We start from the raw sequence: 23,040 nt of genomic DNA on the forward strand, positions 1-23,040 counted from the left end.
GGATTAGTGTAGGGACCGACACAGGGCTGTGGGGAGAGAGTGGGACACTGGGATTAGTTTGGGGACTGACACAGGACTGTGGGGGAGAGTGGGGCAGTGGGATTAGTGTGGGGACTGACACAGGGCTGTGGGGGGAGAGTGGGGCAGTGGGATTAGTGTGGGGACTGACACGGCTGTGGGGAGAGAGTGGGACTGTGGGATTAGTTTGGGGATGACACAGGGCTGTGGGGGGGAGAGTGGGGCAGTGGGATTAGTTTGGGGACTGACACAGGACTGTGGGGGAGAGTGGGGCAGTGGGATTAGTTTGGGGACTGACACAGGGCTGTGGGGAGAGAGTGGGACAGTGGGATTAGTGTGGGGACCGACACGGGGCTGTGGGGAGAGAGTGGGACAGTAGGATTAGTTTGGGGACAGACACAGGGCTGTGGGGGGGGAGAGTGGGGCAGTGGGATTAGTGTGGGGACCGACACAGGGCTGTGGGGAGAGAGTGGGACACTGGGATTAGTTTGGGGACTGACACAGGACTGTGGGGGAGAGTGGGGCAGTGGGATTAGTGTGGGGACTGACACAGGGCTGTGGGGGGAGAGTGGGGCAGTGGGATTAGTGTGGGGACTGACACAGGCTGTGGGGAAAGAGTGGGACAGTGGGATTAGTTTGGGGACTGACACAGGGCTGTGGGGAGAGAGTGGGACAGTGGAAATAATTTGGGGACTGACACAGGGCTGTAGGGACAAAGTGGGACAGTGGGATTAGTTTGCAGACTGACAGGGCTGTGAGGAGAGAGTGGGACAGTGGGATTAGTTTGGGGACTGTCACAGGGCTGTGGGAGAGAGTGAGACATTGGGATTAGTGTGGGGACTGACACAGGGCTGTGGAGAGAGAGCGGGGCAAAGGAATCATTTGCTGTGATTCCTGCCTGGAGTGGGATTATTCAGAATGCCAAGGGCATCATTGAAAAGGATGTAAAGCACTGGCGATTTTGCCATCTGTCATACGGATGTGTTTGGCTGGTTGGGCGACTGTCAAGTTGAAACAATTGGCTCTCCTTCCACCCCTTCTGCGGAGACTGCTGAGATATCTTTTCCCTTTATTCCTCGCTTCCCACCGTCTGTTGATCAGGGGGTGGGAAGTTTATAGGGAGAATCTCACGAGGGAGCGAGGCTCGAGTGAGTTGGGGAGGAATTGTGAGCAGATCGGAAACACGGGCGCGAAGATTTTCACGGGTTTCCACTGTATGTCGCCCTCATATGAAATCAGCTTTAGAGAGGCGTGCAGAGTGCAGTTCCTGGCTCTATTTTTAGACGGTGTGCTCTCGGGGCTGTGTGTTTAGCGCAGGGTGTGGCCCGCCACCCGCTCCCCAGCCTCGATAAGTAACAGCCCTCCCGACCCTTCCTGTATGTCTAGGTATCCTAGACAGAGAAAGTCCAGGGCTATTCCCCAGAGAATGGGCCAGGAGCGAAGCCAGCATCACCTCCCCGCCCCCGTCACCTTTGAGGTGCCACAGCAGCATAGCAAAGCTGTTAGTGATCTGTCTGGGTGCACTTCTGGGCGTGTGTACCGACAGACATCAGACATAGGAGCAGAATTAGGCAATTCACCCCGTCGAGTAGGGTCTGCCATTCCATCATGTCTGATTTATTATCCCTCTCAACCCCATTCTCCTGCCTTCTCCCCATAACCTTTGATGCCCTGACTAATCGAGAACCTATAAACCTCCGCTTTAAATATACCCAATGACTTTGCCTCCATATCCGTCTCTGGCAACGAATTCCACAGAAATTCCTCTGGCTCAAGAAATTTCTCCTCACCTCTGTTCGACATGGACATAACTCTATTTTGAGACTGTGACCCCTGGTCCTAGACTCCCTCACTATAAGAAACATCCTCTCCACATCCACTCTATTGATGCCCTCTCGTCCTAGACTCCCCCACTATAGGAAACATCCTCTCCACATCCACTCTATCTGTGTCCTCTGGTCCTAGACTCTCCCACTATAGGAAACATCCTCTCCACATCCACTCTATCTGTGTCCTCTGGTCCTAAACTCTCCCACTACAGGAAACATCCTCTCCACATCGACTCTTTCTGTGTCCTCTGGTCCTAGACTCTCCCACTACAGGAAACATCCTCTCCACATCCACTCTATCTGTGCCCTCTGGTCCTAGACTCCCCGACTATAGGAAACATCCTCTCCACATCCACTCTATCTGTACCCCCTGGTCCTAGACTCCCCCCACTATAGGAAACAATAGACAATAGGGGCAGGAGTAGGCCATTCGGCCCTTCGAGCCAGCACCGCCATTCACTGTCATCATGGCTGATCATCCACAATCAGTATCCAGTTCCTGCCTTATCCCCATAACCTTTGATTCCGCTATCTTTAAGAGCTCTATCCATCTCTTTCTTGAAAGCATCCAGAGACTTGGCCTCCACAGCCTTATGGGACAGAGCATTCCACATATCCACCACTCTCTGGGTGAAAAAATTTTTCCTCAACTCCGTTCTAAATGGCCTACCCCTTATTCTTAAACTGTGGCCTCTGGTCCTGGACTCATCCATCAGCGGGAACATGCTTCCTGCCTCCAGCGTGTCCAATCCCTTAATAATCTTATATGTTTCAATAAGATCCCCTCTCAGCCTTCTAGATTCCTGAGTATACAAGCCCATTTGCTCCAATCTTTTAACATATGACAGTTCCGCCATCCTGGGAATTAACCTTGTGAACCTACGCTGCACTCCCTCAATAGCAAGAATGTCCTTCCTCAAATTTGGGGACCAAAACTGTACACAGTACTCCAGATGTGGTCTCACCAGGGCCCTGTACAGCTGCAGAAGGACCTCTTTGCTCTTATACTCAATTCCCCTTGTTATGAAGACCAGCATGTTATTAGCTTCTTCATTGCCTGCTGTACTTGCATGCTTGCTTTCAGTGACTGATGCACAAGAACACCTAGATCTCGTTATACTTCCCCTTTTCCTAACTTGACTCCATTTAGATAATAATCTGCCTTCCTGTTCTTACCACCAAAGTGGATAACCTCACATTTATCCACATTAAACTGCATCTGCCATGCATCTTCCCACTCACCCAGCCTGTCCAAGTCACCCTGCATTCTCAGAACATCCTCCTCACATTTCACACTGCCACCCAGCTTTGTGTCATCGGCAAATTTGCTAATGTTACTTTTAATTCCCTCATCTAAATCATTAATGTATATTATAAACAGCTGCGGTCCCAGCACTGAACCCTGCGGTACCCCACTGGTCACCACCTGCCATTCCGAAAAGGACCCGTTAATCGCTACTCTTTGTTTCCTGTCAGCCAGCCAATTTTCAATCCATGTCAGTACTCTGCCCCCAATACCATGTGCCCTAATTTTGCCTACTAATCTCCTATGTGGGACTTTATCAAAGGCTTTCTGAAAGTCCAGGTACACTACATCCACTGGCTCTCCCTTGTCCATTTTCATAGTTACATCCTCAAAAATTCCAGAAGATTAGTCAAGCACGATTTCCCCTTCGTAAATCCATGCTGACTTGGACCAATCCTGTTACTACTATCCAGATGTGTCGTAATTTCATCTTTTGTAATTGACTCCAACATCTTTCCCACCTCCGACATCAGGCTAACCAGTCTATAATTCCCTGTTTTCTCTCTTCCTCCCTTTTTGAAGAGAGGGACAACATTAGCCACCCTCCAATCCACAGGAACAGATCCTGAATCTATAGAACATGGGAAAATGATTACCAATGCATCCACGATTTCTGAAGCCATCTCCTTAAGTATCCTGGGATGCAGACCATCAGGTCCCGGGGGCTTATCAGCCTTCAGACCCAACAGCCTATCCAACACCACTTCCTGCCTAATATAAATTTCCTTCAGTTTATCCATTACCCTAAGTCCTTTGGCCACTATTACATCTGGGAGATTGTTTGTGTCTTCCTTAGTGAAGACAGATCCAAAGTACCTGCTCAACTCGTCTGCCATTTCCTTGTTCCCCATAATAAATTCACCCGCTTCTGTCTTCAAGGGCCCAATTTTGGTCTTAACTATTTTTTTCCTTTTCACATACCTAAAGAAGCTTTTACTATCCTCCTTTATATTCTTGGCTACCTTACCTTCGTACCTCATTTTTTTCTCTGCGTATTTGCTTTTTAGTTACCTTCTGTTGCTCTTTAAAAGTTTCCCAATCCTCCGGCTTCCCACTCGTCTTTGCTATGTTATACTTCTTCTCTTTTATTTTTATACTGTCCATTACTTCCCTTGTCAGCTACGGCCTCCCCTTACTCCCCTTAGGATCTTTCTTCCTCTTTGGAATGAACTGATCCTGCACCTTCCGCATTATTCCCAGAAACACTTTGCATTGCTGTTCCACTGTCATCCCTGCTAGGGTATTGTTCCATTGAACTTTGGCCAGCTCCTCCCTCATAGCACCATAGTTCCCTTTGTTCAACTGTAATACTGACACTCCCGAGTTTCCCTTCTCCCCCTCAAACATCCTCTCCACATCCACTCTGTCTGTGTCCTCTGGTCCTAGACTCCCCCACTATAGGGAACATCCTCTCTACATCCACTCTATCTGTGTCCTCTGGTCCTAGACTCCCCCAGTATAGGAAACATCCTCTCCACATCCACTGTATCTGTGCCCTCCGGTCCTACACTCCCCCCACTATAGGAAACATCCTCTCCACATCCACTTTATCGTGGCCTTTTGATATTCGATAGGTTTCAATAAGATCCACATTGTCATGGTCCGGTCTGTAAATTCCGTGTTCTGGTTCATGGTCCGGTCCATGGTTCCTTGTTCCAGGGTTTCTGGTTTTCCTCAGTTTCTGTTGTGGGCACATGACTCTCGTTTTGGGGCTGAGACATAAATACCTCTGCAAACCAGGGATTCCCTGCTGGACTGTCCTGTTCCCTTCCCTGTCTCTTCCCCCCTTGCCAGACTCTCTGCCTGGATACCTCAACTGACTTTCTGCCTGAATACCTCACCTGAGTCTCTGCCTGCTCACCTAGCCTGGATACCCCGAAGTTTTACCACTGGAGGAAGACCAGAGCCTTGTTAGTTCAAGATAAGGAATTGTCTTTCGTTGTGTGGAATTGTCTCTCTGTGTCCACACCTTCGCTAGGTAGGTCCGGCTGTTTGCTGCTACCTAGTGTTGAGAACTGTCTCTGTGTCCTTGCCTTCGCTAGGTGGGTCCGGCCATTTGCCGCCTCCTTGTGTTGGGATCTGTCTCTTGATGTTCAGCGTTCTGTGTACGATTCCCGGCCCTACGTCCTGTTCCCAAGGAGGGGTTCCAGCACTGTGCTATGTGTGTGAGTCTCGGCCCTTTGTCCCATTCCCAAGGAGGGGTCCTGGCTCTGTGTTCCGTGCTCCTGTCTCTTTTTGTCCAAGGCTCCGTGCTCCTGAAGGCCCTCGTCCAGTCCGTGCCTAGCCCAGTCCTATCCGAGTCCTGTCCACGTGCCTCTACCTGTCCTTGTGTCTCACCCTACCCAGGAGTTCCTCACCCAAGCCATATCCAGTCCTGTAGCCTCGTCTTGTCCTCACCTAGTTCTGGAGTCCGAGCCCGAGTCAAGTCCCAGGTTCTGGGACCTTGCCCAGTCTCTGGCTCGGAGTCCATACCCAAGCCTCCTCATTTCAAGATCCAAGACCTAGACCCCAGCCTGCAGGCCTCAAGACCAAGACCCCAGCCTCAAGCCTCAAGACCCCAAGCCTGTCTCCGAGCCTCAAGCCTCAAGACCCCTGCCTCCAGTCCTGCAGTCATGTCATGTCCATGACCTGAGCCCGAGGCAAGACCCAGGTTCTGGGTCCTTGTCCAGTCTCTGGCTCGGGGTCCAAGCCCAAGTCTGAGTTCTTGTCTCTGCTCCTTGTCTGTATCCTGACACGTCCCTACTCTAGTCAAGTCCTGTTCCTTGTACTTCAGTGTTTGTGTCTTTCATTTGGGTCCGTTCCCAATGCCCCCATTGTGACACACACCTTCTTATCCTCCTGAACTCCATGAACCACAGGCCTGGAGGCAACAAACTTTTCCCATTATGTAAACCCTTTCACTTCCAGGATCCTGTTTACCATCGCACGCCAGTGTTGCCAAAAGTAAACTTGCCTTTGGCAGTGACACAAGTACTGCGGACACATCACCTTCTAAAGTCCACGGTCTGAGATCAACCCTACTGTTCGTTCCAAAGAATCTTAAAGGAACAGCCCTCGCTTGCTGTCAAACCTGACCCAATGGATGGCTCACGGGCCTGGCCAAATTCAAATTCAAAATCAAGTTTAATTATCATTCAACTATGTATGACTACTTCCCCTGGGACCAAGGTGCAAAATGTACACAGCACATTCAAAATAGCAAACCAAAAAATGAACGTGGTCATGCTAAAAAACACATATATAGTCCAAGGCCCCGAGCGACACGTCCCGCAAATTGATTGTACACCCACCGCAATCCAGCCTGACATTTCACCGTTCCGACACTGGAGGGCAGCACTGCCGGGAGAGCTGAGCACCGGAGGCCACGCGGCACCGCCTCCGGAGCCTCTCTCCTGGGCCATGGCAGCAGGCAAGCCCGCGGCTTGAGGCGCAACTGGCCAACATCGTCGAACACCCCTTCCCGCCCTGGTCAGGCTCACTCTCACTCGCTCTCTCTCCCTTTGGGGCGGAAAACGGAGCGTAGGAATTAATGCAACAGACGCAAGATGCTGGAGGGGCTCAACAGGTCGGGCAGCGTCTACGGAAAAGATTTGGGGCGACACCCTTCATCGGGACTGGAAAGGAAGGGGAGAAGTCAGAGTAAGAAGTTGGGGGGCAGGGGAAATCGGGAGTGGGGGAGAGGTGAAGTAAAGAGCTGAGAAGCTGATTGGTGAAAGAGATCAAGGGCTGGAGGAGGGGGAATCTGATAGGAGAGGACAGAAGATATTGAAGCAAGGGGAAGGGGGAGGTGATGGGCAGGTGAGGAGATGAGGGGAGAGAGGGGAACGGGAATGGGGGCCAATTAATGGAAGTTCAAGCTCGAAAGCACGTTCCACCATGCTGAAGAAAAGCTTCTACCCCATTGTCATAAGACCATTGAACAGTTCCCTAGTGCAAAACAATGACCTCACCATGACCCTTGAACCTCATTGTACACCTGCACTGTGGCTCGCTCTAAAATCACCCCGTCCGCCACAAAAGGCGGGACCTCCCGGCGGCCCCTATTCCCCAATCCCATTCCGACGTGTCGGTCCGCGGCCTCCTCTACTGCCGCGATGGGGCCACGCTCGGGCTGGAGGAGCAACACCTTATATTCCGTGTGGTTCGCCTCCAACCTGGTGGCAAAAACATCGACTTCTTGAACTTCTGGTAATTCCACCCCCCGCCCACACACTTCTCCTTCACCATTCCCCCCTCTCACCTGTCCATCACCCCTCCCCCCAGTGCACCTCCCCCCGATCAGGGTGAAGCCATGGGGGCAGGTGCTGGATGGTCGTACGAGCAGCCGGTGCAGATCGCAAGTCCTGGTTATGCGACCACTGACCCCAGGGTAGACAATCTCTGAAGAGTATTGATAACGGCTGGGGTGGGGGGGGGGAAACGTTACCCGTCTTGTGAAGACACTGCCCAGAAGAAGACGATGGCAAACCACTTGTTGTAGAAATATTTGCCAAGATCAATCACGGTCACGGAAAGACCGCGATCGCCCACCTCAATACGACACGGCGCATAATGATGATGTCATTATGGCAGAAAACAACCATAACTGGTCCGACGTTGGTATGAGATGGTTGGGGAGGAAGAAGTACAAGGTGGCAGGTGATAGGTGGAACCGGGAGAGGGGGGCGAAGTAAAGAGCTGGGAAGCTGATTGGTGAAAGAGAGAAAGGGCCGGAGAAGGGGGAATCTGGGAGGAGAGGACAGAAGGACCGTGGAAGTAAGGGAAGAGGGTGGAGCACCAGAGGGATGTGATGGGCAGGTAAGGAGATAAGGTGAGAGAGGACAATGGGAATGGTGAAGGGGAAGATGTTCATGTCATCATCTTGGAGGCTACCCAGATGGACCACAAGGTGTTGCTCCTTCAACCTGGGTGTGGTCCCATCGTGTCAGTAATAAGCAGTCGCCGTTTCAGGCTGAAACCCTTCATCAGGACTTACCTTCCCCCCACCCCCCCCCACCCCTGTCCCTCACCTGGTCTCACCTAACATCTCCCAGTTGTCCTCCTCCCCCCCTCTCCCCCACCTTCTTACTGTGGCATCTCCCCACTTTCCTCTCCAGTCCTGATGAAGGGTCTCGGCCCAAAACATCAACGGCGTCTTCACTTCCACGGATACTGCCTGACCTGTTGAGTTCTTCCAGCGTCTTGTGCGCGTGGCTCTGGATTTCCAGCATCTCCTGTGTCACTGGGTCTCTCTGCCCCGCTGGTGAGCCCCCCTGCATCCCTTTGGCCTCATTTGATGGTGGTGGGGGTGGAGGGGTAAATGTCCTGTCCTATCGGGGGCTCAATTCTCGCCGCTGCCCGCGAGGAGTTTGTACGTTCTCCCCGTGTGACCGCGTGGGTTTCCTCCGGGTGCTCCGGTTTCCTCCCACAGTCCAACGACGTACCGGTCGGTAGGTTAATTGGTCATTGTAAATGGTCCCAGGATTAGGCAAGGATTAAATAGAGAATTGTTGGGGGGTGTAGCTTGAAGGGTTGGAAGGGCCTATTCAATACTGTGTCTCAATTATACCAGTGCCCAACAAGAGGAGTGTGAGCTGCCTTAATGATTATCGCCCGGTAGCACTCACATCGACAGAGATGAAACGCTTTGAGAGGTTGGTCATGACTAGACTGAACTCCTGCCTCAGCAAGGACCTGGACCCATTGCAATTTGCCAATTGCCACAACAGGTCAACGCCAGACGCAATCTCCATGGCTCTTCACCTGGACAACACAAACGCCTACGTCAGGATGCTGTTCATTGACTATAGCTCAGCGTTTAACACCATCATTCCCACAATCCTGATCGAAAAGCTACAGAACCTGGGCCTCTGTACCTCCTGCAACTGGATCCTCGACTTCCTAACGGAAGACCACAATCTGTGCAGATTGGTGATAACATATCCTCCTCGCTGACGATCAACACTGGCGCACCTCAGGGGTGTGTGCCTAGCACACTGCTCTACTCTCTATATACACGTGACTGTGTGGCTAGGCATAGCTCAAATACCATCTACAAATTTGCTGATGATACAACCGTTGTTGGTAGAATCTCAGGTGGTGACGAGAGGGCGTACAGGAGTGAGATATGCCAACTCGTGGAGTGGTGTCACAGCAACGACCTGGCACTCAACGTCAATGAGATCAAAGATGATTATTGGACTTCAGGAAGGGTAAGACGAGGGAACATGAACCAATCCTCATAGAGGGATCAGGAGTGGAGAGAGTGAGCAGTTTCAAGTTCCTGGGCGTCAAGATCTCTGAGGATCTAACCTGGTCCCAACATATCGATGTAGTTATAACGAAGGTGAGACAGTGGCTATATTTCATTAGGGGCTTGGGGAGATTTGGTTTGTCACTGAAAACACTCCTGCTTCTACAGATGTACCATGGAGAGCATTCTGACTGTCTGGTATGGGATGGGAGCTACTGCACAGGATCGAAATAAGCTGCAGTGAGTTGTAAACTCAGTCAGCTCCATCATGGGCACCGGCCTCCGTAGTATCCAGGACATCTTCAAGGAGCGGTCTCAGAAAGGCAGCGTCCATCATTAAGGACCCCCACCACCCAGGACGTGCCCTCTTCTCATTGCTACCATCAGGGAGGAGGTACAGGAGCCTGAAGACACACACTCAACGATTCAGGAACAGATTCTTCCCCTCTGCCATCCGATTCCTGAAGCTTTGAACACTACCTCACTACTTTTTCAATATTACTTCTGGTTCTGCACTATTTTTAATTTAACCATTTAATACACATATAGACACTGTTCTGACCAAGGGTCTTTATACTTTATACTTTATTGTTGCCAGACAATTGGTACCAGAACGTACAATCATCACAGCGATATTTGATTCTGTGCTTCACACTCCCTGGATTACAAATATTAAATATTAAAAATAGTTAAAATTAGTGAATATTAAAAATTTAAATTATATATCATAAATAGAAAATAGAAAAATGGGAAGTAAGGTAGTGCAAAAAAAACGAGAGGCAGGTCCGGATATTTGGAGGGTACGGCCCAGATCCAGGTCAGGATCCGTTCAGCAGTCTTATCACAGATGGAAAGAAGCTGTTCCCAAATCTGGCCGTACGAGTCTTCAAGCTCCTGAGCCTTCTCCCGGAGGGAAGAGGGACGAAAAGTGTGTTGGCTGGGTGGGTCGTGTCCTTGATTATCCTGGCAGCACTGCTCCGACAGCGTGCGGTGTAAAGTGAGTCCACGGATGGAAGATTGGTTTGTGTGATGTGCTGCTCCGTGTTCACGATCTTCTACAGCTTCTTCTGGTCTTGGACAGGACAACTTCCATACCAGGTTGTGATGCACCCCAGAAGAATGCTTTCTACGGTGCATCTATAAAAATTAGTGAGGGGTTTAGGGGACAGGCCAAATTTCTTTAGTTTTCTCAGGAAGTAAAGGCGCTGGTGGGCCTTCTTGGCAGTGAACTCTGCTTGGCTGGACCAAGTCAGGTCATTTGTGATATTGACCCTGAGGAACTTAAAGCTTTTGACCCGAAAGCTTTAAAGCTTTAAAACTTAAAAACTCGGCCCGAAACGTCGACTGTACCTCTTCCAATAGATGCTGCCTGGCCTGCTGTGTTCTACCAGTGTTTTGTGCGTTGCTTGAATTTCCAGCATCTGCAGATTTCCTGGTGTTTGCGTTTTTAAAGACACTTAATTTGATTGATTTACTTATTTTTCCCTTTCTGTTTTATCCTGTATTGCATTGCAAAGTGAACAAACTTCACGACGTATGCCGGTGATATTAAACCCATTCTGATCTCCGCAAAATAAGTAATTGCATCGGTGTTAGTGGGATCTTGATGTGGTAAATCTCCCTTCCAACACCTCCCACAATTGTCCTTCGTGGAACGGGGGCACTCCTGGGCGTGTGTTTGTGGGATAAAAGTGAACAAGAATCAGAATGAATATTTGCTTTAGTGTTTTATAAAGCTTCCCCCTCACTTTTTTTCGCTTTTGAAGTGGCATTTCTCCCAAGTGGTCGCGGTCATTAAACGACCCGGCCAGCTCCGGGTTACTCGCAGGGAGGATGATGCAAGAGGGGGGTAAACCCACTTTAAGGCAACTCATCCTGACCCGGAAGGAACGGCGACGGGCGGGGGGATCGTCACCCTGGACCAATCCGCGAGAGGCTTCCCCCTCGTGCTACCGGCGCTGGATCAATCGGACGCGTCGGTGGGCGGGGCCGGCGGCTGGGGGGGCGGGCCCTGCTGCCGGCATTTAAACCGGGACTGTCCTGCACGCTGGGGGCTTGCGGGACTGATGGAGTGTGGGTTTTTGTGCTCTTTCTGAGGGGGGGGGGGTCCAGCTTTCTCGCTCTCCCTTCACCTGAGTGCGAACTGCGGGGGCAGCTCGCATGCACAGCCCCCGTAGGCATCCAGGAAGAAGTTCCCACTCCGCCCGCAAACCCACCTCAAAGGATTTGCCTCTCTCTCTCTCCCCCCCCCCCATACATGCACGTTAACTTCTTCACCGCAGTAAGAGGAGAAAGATTGCTAATTTCAGTGCTTTGCAAGAAGAAGCCCTTCATTTTCAGCAATGGCAGAGGGTAAGACAGAAAATTTCACCTTCATTGCTGCTCGATTTGTTTAAAAAAGAAATTTCGCAGACGGAAATATCAAGCTATTTATAGGTAAAGTCGACAGTACTGTATAGGGCAAGGGCGGAATCTGTATCTGTTGAAACGTTGTTGTCCCGCTGCCGTCTTTCCGCATGTTCGAAGGCCGGTTTTACTGAGCGGGAGGGCCGTTCGGCCCGTCGCACCTGTTCTAGCGGATGGAACATTGCAGCGCGGTGCGGGCCCCGCGATGTTCCGCCGGCTTTTTATCCTCACCAAGGATCAATCTGACCCCTCCCTATCACGTAGCCCTCTATTTTTCTATCATCCATGTGCCGATTTAAGAGTCTGCTGAATGTCACCTAATGTATCAGCCCCCGGCAGCAGATTCCACACACCCACCATTCCCTGTGTGTGAAACCTCTCCCCTCCTATACTTTCCTCCAATCACCTGAAAATTATGACCCCCTCCCTTTGTATTTCTGACCTACCGGGGTGGGGGGGGGGGGGTAGGTCTGGCTGTCCCTGTCCACTCTTATCACCTTGTACACCTCTGTCAAGTCTCCTCTCATCCTCCTTCACTCTGAAGAGAAAAGCCTCAGCTCCCTCAGCCTGTCCTCATAAGGCACGGCCTCCAATCCGGGCAGCGTCCTCTGCACCCTCTCTAAAGCATTAAAGTTAACCCCCCCGCTGGTGTTGCCTATTTCTGCCCAGGGGTGAAAGGTCGCTGACTGTCCACTTGATCTGTGTCTCTTATAACCATATTACAGCACGGAAACAGGCCATCTTGGCCCTTCGAGTCTGTGCCGAACTCTTAGCTCACCTAGTCCCACCGACCTGCACTCAGCCCACAACCCTCCATTCCTTTCCTGTCCATATATCTATCCAATATTAAATGACAATATCGAACCTGCCTCTACCTCTTCTGCTGGAAGCTCGTTCCACACAGCCACCACTCTCTGAGTAAAGAAGTTCCCCCTCATGTCACCCCTAAACTTTTGCCCCCTAACTCCCAACCCATGTCCTCTTGTTTGAATCTCCCCCACTCTCAATGGAAAAAGCCTATCCACGTTAACTCTATCTATCCCCCTCATAATTTTAAATACCTTTATCAAGTCCCTCTTCAACCTTCTACGCTCCAAAGAATAAAGACCCAACTTGTTCAACTCTGTAACTTAGGTGCTGAAATCCAGGTAACACTCTCGTAAAACTTCTCTGTACTCTCTCTATTTTGTTGACATCTTTCCTATAATTTGGTGACCAGAACTGTACACAATACTCCAGATTCGGCCTCACCAAGGCCTTGTACAATTTTAACATTACATCCAGACTCCTATACTCAATGCTCTGATTTATAAAGGCCAGCACCACCCTATCCACATGAGATTCCACCTTCAGGGAACTATGCACAATTATTCCTAGATCCCTCTGTTCCACTGTATTCTTCAGTGCCCTACCATTTGCCATGTATGTCCTATTTTGATTATCCCTACTGTTGTCTGTGATCTGGAGGTCCATCGATCTCCACTTTAAACACTCTGCACTGACGCATCTTAAAGTTGCACAGAATTGTAGGAGGGGGATCTGTTTACCGTGGGAGTGCATGCTAGCAACTTTTTTTTTGGAAGATTTAATAAGTCTTGGGGGTATTTCTGCACACAGGAATGCTCTCCTTTGCGTGTTCTGTTGTCGCCCAGTACAGTCTTCTGTGCCAGGGCAATGGTGTCAACACGGGTGATGCCAACAGGCTCAATAAACTGATCAGAAAGGCTGGCTCTGTTCCAGGAGTCAAACTGGGCACACCGGAGGCTACGGTAGAACAAAGGACCCGGGGGCAGAAATGGCTAACACGAGGGGGACATAATTTGTGATTGGAGGAAAGGTCAGAGGTTGGGGGTAGTGGGTATGTGGCATGGTGGTGGGAGAGACATCAGGAACATTTAAGAGACTATTAGATAGGAACACGGATGAAAGAAAAATGTAGGCGATGTGGGAGGGAAGGGTCAGATTGATCTTGGAGGAGGTCCAAAGGTTGGCAGAACATTTTAGGCAAAAGGGCCTGTAATCTGCTGTAATGTTCTACGTCCTATGGACAATAATGAGAAAACATTTTCAAGGTGCTTGGAGGAGGGATGTAGAAGGAGCTTCACTCTGTGTCTGACCCCGGGATTGTGTGATGGGACGGTGTGGAGGGAGATTCACTCTGTGTCTGACCCCGGGAGTGTGTGATGGGACAGTGCGGAGGGAGCTTCACTCTGTGTCTGACCCCGGGAGTGTGTGATGGGACAGTGCGGAGGGAGATTCACTCTGTGTCTGACCCCGGGAGTGTGTGATGGATCAGTGCGGAGGGAGTTTCACCCTGTGTCTGACCCTGGGAGTGTGTGATGGGACAGTGCGGAGGGAAATTCACTCTGTGTCTGACCCCGGGAGTGTGTGATGGGACGGTGTGGAGGGAGCTTCACTCTGTGTCTGACCCCGGGAGTGTGTGATGGGACGGTGTGGAGGGAGTTTCACTCTGTGTCTGACCCCGGGAGTGTGTGATGGGACGGTGTGGAGGGAGTTTCACTCTGTGTCTGACCCCGGGAGTGTGTGATGGGACGGTGTGGAGGGAGATTCACTCTGTGTCTGACCCCGGGAGTGTGTGATGGATCAGTGCGGAGGGAGTTTCACCCTGTGTCTGACCCTGGGAGTGTGTGATGGGACAGTGCGGAGGGAAATTCACTCTGTGTCTGACCCCGGGAGTGTGTGATGGGACGGTGTGGAGGGAGCTTCACTCTGTGTCTGACCCCGGGAGTGTGTGATGGGACGGTGTGGAGGGAGTTTCACTCTGTGTCTGACCCCGGGAGTGTGTGATGGGACGGTGTGGAGGGAGTTTCACTCTGTGTCTGACCCCGGGAGTGTGTGTTGGGACGGTGTGGAGGAAGTTTCACTCTGTGTCTGACCCCGGAAGTGTGTGATGGGACGGTGTGGAGGGAGCTTCACCCTGTGTCTGACCCTGGGAGTGTGTGATGGGACGGTGTGGAGGGAGCTTCACTCTGTGCTCGGGCTGGAATGTTGCTGATGAGAGGATTAGGAAGTGATTTGCATATTCTGCACTGAGGAAGTTGTGATAAAGATATAAAGATTAGCTTTATTTGTCACGTCCGTCGAAACCTACAGTAAAATTTACTATTTGCATCAGCGGCCAACGCAATCAAAGGATGCTGCAGGAGGGGGAAGGGTGGCGGGTGGTGCGCAGACCGCAAGTGTGGCCGTGCTACTTGCGTCAACGTGGTGTGCCCACGACTCACTAATACCAACCCGTTCGTCTGGGAGGAAGCCCACGCAGTCACGGGCAACGGGTGCAAACTGATTAGAGACAGTGACGGGCTTTGAAGCTGGCTTGAATTGAATTGAATTTATTTCTTTCATCCCTCACGTACATGAGGAGTAAAAAATCTTTACGTTACGTCTCCGTCTAAATGTGCAATGTGCAATCATAGTAATTTATAATAAATAGAACAGGCAATATAACATAGAATACACTCAAGTCAAAGGTAATCAGTCTGATGGCCTGGTGGAAGAAGCTGTCCCGGAGCCTGTTGGTCCTGGCTTTTATGCTGCGGTACCGTTTCCCGGATGGTAGCAGCTGGAACAGTTTGTTGTTGGGGTGACTCGGGTCCCCAGTGATCCTTCAGACCCTTTTTACACGCCTGTCTTTGTAAATGTCCTGAAAAGTGGGAAGTTCACATCTACAGATGCGCTGGGCTGTCCGCATCACTCTCTGCAGAGTCCTGCGATTGAGGGAGGTACAGTTCCCGTACCAGGCAGTGATGCAGCCAGTCAGGATGCTCTCAATTGCGCCCATTGTAGAAAGTTCTTAGAATTTTGGGGCCCGTACCAAACGTCCTCAACCGTCTGAGGTGAAAGAGGCACAGTTGTGTCTTTTTCACCGCACAGCTGGTGCGTACAGACCACGTGAGGCCCTCGTGGATGCCGAGGAACTTAAAGCTGCTTACCACCACAGGCGCCACGGGGCACGGGCGCGCGTGTGTAGCGCGCTCGGGTGGATGGGCGTGCGCGGACCTACGTGGCACGTGCGCGCAGGCTCGTCGTCGAGGGGAGGTGACGGCGTGGTAGGCACCGTCCCTGGGGTGAGACCTCCAGGAGCCCAGGTCCTACCATCTGCAGAGGGTGAGGAGGCCCGGTTGGGCGAGGTTTCCCTCTTCAACCTCTAGCCCCACGACAGAAGAATGGGGTGAGAATCACTTTTTTATATGCCATGATAAAAAAATCATAAATTACAAAGAGAAGTGTATGCTTCTTGGTTGTTCCCCGTGGAGATTGGCGGCAGGGGTTTCCCAGCCAAATCAGCGTGGCGGTTGTCGTCAGATCTGGGCCTGGACGAAAGGAGCAAAAAACAAGTAGCTCATCGGATGGGGGAAGAGGCAGAACGAGCCTCTTGTTGGATTTGGAGTAGGCGAGAGGAGGGGAGCTGGAAGCCAGGAGCAGATGGGCAGTGATTTGGCCACCACTGCCAGCCCACCAACTGGAGAGTGCCGTGGTTAAGGGTCGAAACACTCGGTGAAGGTTGGGAACCACCTGATGACATCTGCTCCTGACTGAAGGCTACGGGGCTACGGTTACCTTCTAAGGTAACTGGAGAATGCACCCTAACAGGTGTACGTAACAAGTACCAAATTAAATTCAATTAATTGTGCAGAAAAGAGAGGGGTGGGAGAAAAAGTAGGGAGGTAGTGTTCGTGGGTTCAATGTCCATTCAGAAATCAGATGGCAGAGGGGAAGAAGCTGTTCCTGAATTGCTGAGGCTCCTGTACCTCCTCCCTGATGGTATCAGTGAGCAGAGAGCGTGTCCTGGGTGACGGGGGTCCTTAAAGATGGACGGCGCCTTTCAGAAGGTGTCCTGGATGCTGGTGCCCATGATGGAGCTGACTGAGTTGACAACCCTCTGCAGCTTTTCTTCTTCCCCCTCCCCCTGATCCTGTGCAGTGGCCCCTCCACTCTGGACGGCGATGTGGCCAGTCCGAAGGGCTTGTGGCCCCACTGTTGCCCGGGTCTTGCTGAGTAGTCTTTTGCTCCTGTGAAACCAGGGGTTCGCCCTGGGGGCTTGGGCCTCTGGGGGAGATTTTATTTTAGATTATGAGGATGCGCAGTCCTCTTTTATTGTCATTTAGTAGTGCATGCATTGAGAAATGATACAATGTTCCTCCAGTGTGATATCATGGCAACACAAGACAGACCAAGACTAAAACTGACAAAAACCACGTAATTATAACATATAGTTACAACAGTGCAAAGCAATACTATAATTTGATAGAAGAACAGACCATGGGCACGGTAAAAAAAAGTCTTAAAGTCTCTCGAAAGTCCCAACATCTCACGCAGACGGTAGAAGGAAGAAAAACTCTCCTTGCCATGAGCTTCCAGCACCGCAAACTTGCCGATGCAGCATCCTGGAAGCACCCGACCACAGTCCGACTCTGAGTCCGTCCGAAAACTCCGAGCCTCCGACTAGCTCTCCGACACCGAGCACTGAGCACCATCCTCTGCCGAGCGCTTCGACCCTGGCCCCGGCCGCCGAGCAACAGGGCAAAGCCGAGGATTCGGGGCCTTCCCCTCCGGAGATTCTCGATCGCACAGTAGCGGCGGCAGCGAACCGGGCATTTCAGAAGTCTCTCCAGATGTTCCTCTGTGCTTCTCACGGCCGTCTCCATCAAATCAGGATTGTGCGCGGCCCCCTAGTTAACAAATACGATATCATTTCACCGGAGAGGCCGCGTCGCGCCGCCATCTTCTCCTCCCTCCCACGTTCCCGCTGAGACCCTGTTTCTGGCAGAGGGGTGTGTCGGCTTTTGGTTGTGGTGAGCGTGGGATTAGTTGTGCATGATGTAGAAAATACATTCGGCCTACAATGCTGTGCTGGCCTTTTAAGCCACTTTAAAGGCGTCCTACTGCTTCCCTTCCCCCGTAGCCCTCCATTTTTCCTGCACCACCCCCCGCCTGGCGGTGTGTTCCACACACCCGCTGCATTCCGTGTCAAACAAACCACTAGCCGCTGCCTTCCTGGAATTCCTGTCTCAATTGGCATGTCGGGAACGCCAATTGGAGAGGGACAGCTGAGTTCTGCCTGCGTTGTAACCCGTCAGCCGAAGGAGATCGACCGGTCGGGCGACTGTCAGCTTGAAGCAAGTGGTTTTCTTCCGCCTCCACGACCACCGCCCGACCTACCCAACCTGCTCAGTTCTCGTTTCTAGCTCCACGTCTCCAGCTCTGTGTGGAACCCATTTGACCAGGCGGGGGGGCGCGGTTTAACAGGGAAAGTCTGTGTAAACTGGCCAGGGGTAGAAAGCAACCAGTGGACGGGGAGGAATAGGCCAAGCGTATCAACATAGAACAGGCCCTTCGGCCCGCAGTGTTGTGCTAACCCTTCAATCTACTCCAAGATCAGGCTAACCCTTCCCTCCCGCATTCCCCTCCACGTTTCTATCAGCCATGTGCCTATCTGAGAGTCTCTAAAACGTCCCTAATGTATCTGCCTCCACACACACACCCACCACTCTGTTTTCTTTAAAAAAAAGAATTTGCCTCTGACATTCCCCCCGCTATACTTTCCTCCTATACAACCTTAAAATTGTAGCCTCCTGTATGAGGTTAAAAAGTCAGGCTGTCCACTCTGTCTATCATCCTGGACTCTGCTATCAAGTCAGCTCTCGTCCTCCTTCGCTCCAGAGGGGAAAACCCCAGCTCGCTCAGCCTCTCCTCGTGAGACGCGCTCTCTAAATCCAGGCAGCGTCCTGGTGAATCTCCCCTGCGCCCTCTCTACAGCTTCCATGTCCTGTATGTGTGGGTGGGGGGGGGCGCGGTGGGGTCCTCGGTGATGGCTGCAGCCTTGCTGAGGAGGCCTCTTTTGAAGGAGCCCTGGATGCCGGGGTGGCTGGGCCTGCAGCTTTTCCCCGACCCCTGTGCGGTACCGGACGGTGATGTAAGCCAGTTCCAATTCTGTGAGCTCTTCAGGAATGGAGGGGGCAGGCTGGTTAGATATGATCTGCTGACGTGTCGCGGTTCGGGAGGTCAGGGCCGGTGTAGCCTCGACCTCAGGTCGACGTGTTCTGCATTGGCTGGAGTCTGCCACTGTTATCTGTGTCCTGCCCTGCGTTCAAAGACCGTGGGCCCTTTCACAACCCACACACGCTCTCCCCCATCACCGATTCTTCCCCCCTCCCACAGCCCACGGACACTCCCACCCCCCATCACTGACTCTCTGCCCAGCCACCAAGTCCCCTCCTAGAACCCATACACACTCTCCCCCATCACTGATTCTTTTCCTCTTCTCCCCCCCACAACCAAATCCCCCCCCACAGCCTGCACACTCCCCCGCACCTCCCCTATCACTGACTCTCCCCCACCCTCCGGATCCCCTCCCACAGCTCACAGACCCTCTCCCCCATCACCGACTCTCCCCACCCACTGAATCCCCTCCCAGAGGAATCTGTGCTGAATACCCCTTACGCTGCTGGTATTTACGACAGCCGTGAAGGTCCTCCATCTCTCTCTGTCCTCGGCCATCTTCTCTATTGTGTGGTTCGGGGTCCTCATTTCTGCCTTCGCGGCGCCAAGTTGTCTTTGGCCTCACGCGTTTCCACCGCCCTTCGGGGGGGTCCAATGAGGCGCTGTCTTGATGGTGGGAGTCAGCCTCTCTCCTCGTCTCGCGGCCAGTGCGTCTCCAATGCTTCTTCACCGCGAGTGCGTCCCCTGGGCGGCACTGAAGGGCGGGGGCGCGGCCGGAGATCTCTCCTGGCTGGACAGTGCGGAGGCTCGCGCTGTCACATTCCTGTGCCAAATGTGACTGGATGTGAACGAAATTCCGGGAATTCTGCCTTGTCTGTTTATCCTGGCCTCTATCCCAGTAGCTGCAAGGACAGCCCAGTGTGTCAGAGGTTAGAGCCACTGCCTTGAGGCTAAAGCAGGGGAACTCCACGGGCCCCTCCGCTAATTGGTAGGGGTCCGTGGCATTAAAAAAGAGGTTAGGAACTCCCTGGGCTACCTGGGTTTGCTCCTGATCTCCAGCGCTGTCTATGTGGAGTTTGCATGTCCTCTCTATAACCTCGTGGGTTTCCCTGGATGTTCCAATGCAAGGCTTCCGTTTAGTATCAGAGAACGTATACAGAATACAACCTGAACTTCTCGCTCTTCGCGGACGCCCACGAAACAAGAAACCCCAAAGGATGAAAGATAGAAACATCAGAAGCCCTCTTCCCCCTCCATCGCATAAGTGCCACTGATAGCCTCAATACCTCCTCCCACCATGCAAGCAATAACAAAAGACCCCTACTCCCCCTCCACCTCAAGAGACATTGATCTAAAGTCCATCAAGAACTACAGTCCATAACCTGGCACGTCAGACGGGCTCTCTCCCTGTCCGGCGAGGGGGAGAGAGGTCGCTCCAGCACTAATGAGAGTGGGAGAGTGGGAGATCAGCTTCCGTCTTCCTTCTCCAAACCCCCCACCTTACCTGCCCCCGGCCCCGACTCGGGGACCAATGGGCTCTCATTCTCCATCAAAAGGGAGGTGGGGGAGAGGGAGAGAGAAAATGAATGTGATCAAAGTTGGTGCCAGATGGGGTGGTTTGAGTACTTCAGAAACCGCTGATCTCCTGGGGTTTTTTCGCGCACGACAGTCTCTAGAGTTTACAGAGAACGGTGCGAAAGACAGTGAGCAGCCATTCTGTGGGCGAAAACATCTTGTTAATGAGCGAGGTCAGGGGAGAATGGCCAGACTGGTTCAAGCTGACAGGAAGGCGACAATAACTTAAATAACCAACAGTGGTGTGCGGAAGAGCATCTCTGAACGCACAACACGTCAAATCTTGAAGTGGACGGGCTACAGCAGCAGAAGACCACGAACAGACACTTGGCGTTGACTTTATAAGATACAGAGGATACCTAATAAAGTGGCTACTGAGAGTAATGTTCTGGGATAACTTGTACGAAGTAGATCGTGAGTGGGGTGGATGCGGTTTCTATCCTGACCGGTCTATTAAAATTCCCATCAAATCCGATTTGGTGGGGTGGTGGTGGGGGGAGACTTGGGAAAGGGTCAGGGAGTGGATGTTGGAGTGAGGCTGTCACTCGCAGAGTGGGTTTTTAAAGGGAGGCTCGAGGGAGTCTGGAAATCGGAGCCCGGTAGCCGAGGAGCTGGGTCTGTGAGTCCACCTGGGAAGTCTGAGGACTGAGGTCCATGGATGCTGGAGGCCCAGAGCTGGTGTGAGCGTGGGGGTTGGGGGGAAGGATAGGGTCTTGTTACGCTGTGGTCCTGGCCTCCGTTGTTCTGCCGAGCATGGTGGGCTTGCTACGTCAGTGTCTGAAGGTGTGGGGACCGTTGTGGGCTGCCCCTCCCCCCCCCAGCGCGCCCTTGGGGTTGTGTTGGTCGTTGACGCAAACGGCTCACTTCCCTGATGTTAGTGAGATAAGAAGATCTGACTGGAAGTTCAAAGTACACAGAGGTCGCCACGTCCCACCCTGAGATTCACTTTCTTGTGGGCATTCACAGTAAGTACAAAGAAACACGACAGAATCAATGACGAGTGCTGGGGGTGAATCTCATTGAAAGCTACCGAATGTTGAAAGGACTAGATAGGGTGGGTGTGGAGAGGGCGTTTCCTGTGGTGGGGGTATCCAGAACTAGAGGACACAGCCTCAAAACTGAGGGGCGACTCTTTAGAACAGAGGTATGTTTTTAGCCAGAGGGTAGTGAATCTGTGTGGAACGCTCTCCCACAGACCGCGGAGGAGGCCAAGTCTGTGGGTATACTTAAGGCCGACGTTGATCGTCTCCTGATCGGTCGGGGCATCAAAGGATACGGCGAGAAGGCAGGCGTACGAGTGGGATCCGGGCCCGGCCACGGTGGAGCGGCGGGGCAGACTCGACGGGCCGAACGGCCTAGTTCCGCTCCCGTGAACCAGAGTGCAGAAGACGACAAACTGCGGAAAGACGACAAGAAAGAAATAATGATAAATAAGTAAGCAGTAAACATCAAGAACCTGAGACGAAGAGTCTGTGAAAGTGAATCTGTAGGTTGAGGGACCAGTCCAGTGTTGGGGTGAGTGAAGTTACCCCCTCTGGTTCAGGAGCCTGATGGTTGAGGGGTGGTAACTGTTCCTGACCCTGGTGACAGCAGCGAGAAGAGAGCGTGGCCTGCTTGGTGGAAGACCCTGCTGATGGAGGCTGCTTTCCTGTGACGGCGCTCCTGTTAGCTGTGCTCAGAGGTGGGGTAGGTTTACCTGTGATGGGCTGACCACTCCTCCGTTCAAGGGCATCGGTGTTCCCGTGCCAGGCCGCGATGCAGCCAGTTCGTATACGCTCCACCGCGCAGCTATAGAAATCTGAGAGGGAAGAGGGATCCTCGTGGACCCAGGACATCCCTGCGAAGGCGGGAGGAGAGGATAGCAGCGCGCCACAAGTGCGTAGGTCTCCGGTGAAAATGATATCGTATCCGTTAAATAGGGGCCGTGGACAATTCTGATTTGATGGAGACAGATGTGAAAGCACAGAGAAATTTCTGAAACGCCCGGTTCGCTGCCGCTGTTACTGGGCGATCGAGAATCTCCCGGAGGGAAGGCCTCGAAATCCCCGGCTTTGCCTGCTGCTGGCGACCGGGGCTGAGGTCGAAGCGTTCGGATAGAGATGGTGCTCGGTGCTCGGTGTCGGAGGGCTGGTCGGAGGCTCGAAGTTTTCGGACGACTCAGAGTCGGACCGTGGTCGGGCATGGCAGGGAGAGTTTTCTTCCTTGCCCCGCCTGCGTGAGATGTGGGACATTCGAGAGACTTTGAACTTTTTTACTGTGCCATGGCCTGTTCTTCATCAAGTTATGGTATTGTTGCACTGTTGTAACTATATGTTATAATTATGTGGTTTTGTCAGTTTTTCTGTCTTGGTCACTCCTGTGTTTTGTGATATCACACCGGAGGACTTAATGCATGCATTACTAAATGACAATAAAAGAGGACTGCGTGTCCTCGTAATCTAATCTAATCTAAAAGGACGATGTGTTTCTCTTTTCCCCCACCCCACACAGCGGCGGCCCGGAAGAAGATGTCGGCGTTCTGGGAGGAACACTCGCGTGACGCCACCATCGAGGAAATGATGCTGGACTCCAGCGCCCGGACCATCACCCAGGAGGAGAAACCGGAGATACTGTCCATGCTCCCCAACACTGACGGCAAGAGGGTGCTGGAACTGGGGGCGGGAATCGGGTGGGTGTCTGCTCCCTCTCGCTCTCCCCCACCTCTCTCTCAG

General features: G+C 52.2%; 1 protein-coding gene across 1 annotated transcript in view; it reads left to right on the forward strand.

Annotated features, from left to right (window-relative positions):
* The first annotated feature begins 11,433 nt into the window (after window positions 1-11,433).
* pmt (phosphoethanolamine methyltransferase) overlaps window positions 11,434-23,040 on the forward strand; it is a 30,661-nt gene continuing 19,054 nt past the window's right edge. Inside the window, exons 1-2 of the mRNA XM_063036253.1 lie at window positions 11,434-11,737; window positions 22,820-22,997. Coding sequence (XP_062892323.1) covers window positions 11,728-11,737; window positions 22,820-22,997 — 188 coding nt within the window. The 5' untranslated portion in view covers window positions 11,434-11,727. The remainder of the gene's footprint in view (window positions 11,738-22,819; window positions 22,998-23,040) is intronic.

Source organism: Mobula hypostoma, chromosome 30, assembly GCF_963921235.1.
Source record: "Mobula hypostoma chromosome 30, sMobHyp1.1, whole genome shotgun sequence".
Classification (NCBI taxonomy): domain Eukaryota; kingdom Metazoa; phylum Chordata; class Chondrichthyes; order Myliobatiformes; family Myliobatidae; genus Mobula; species Mobula hypostoma.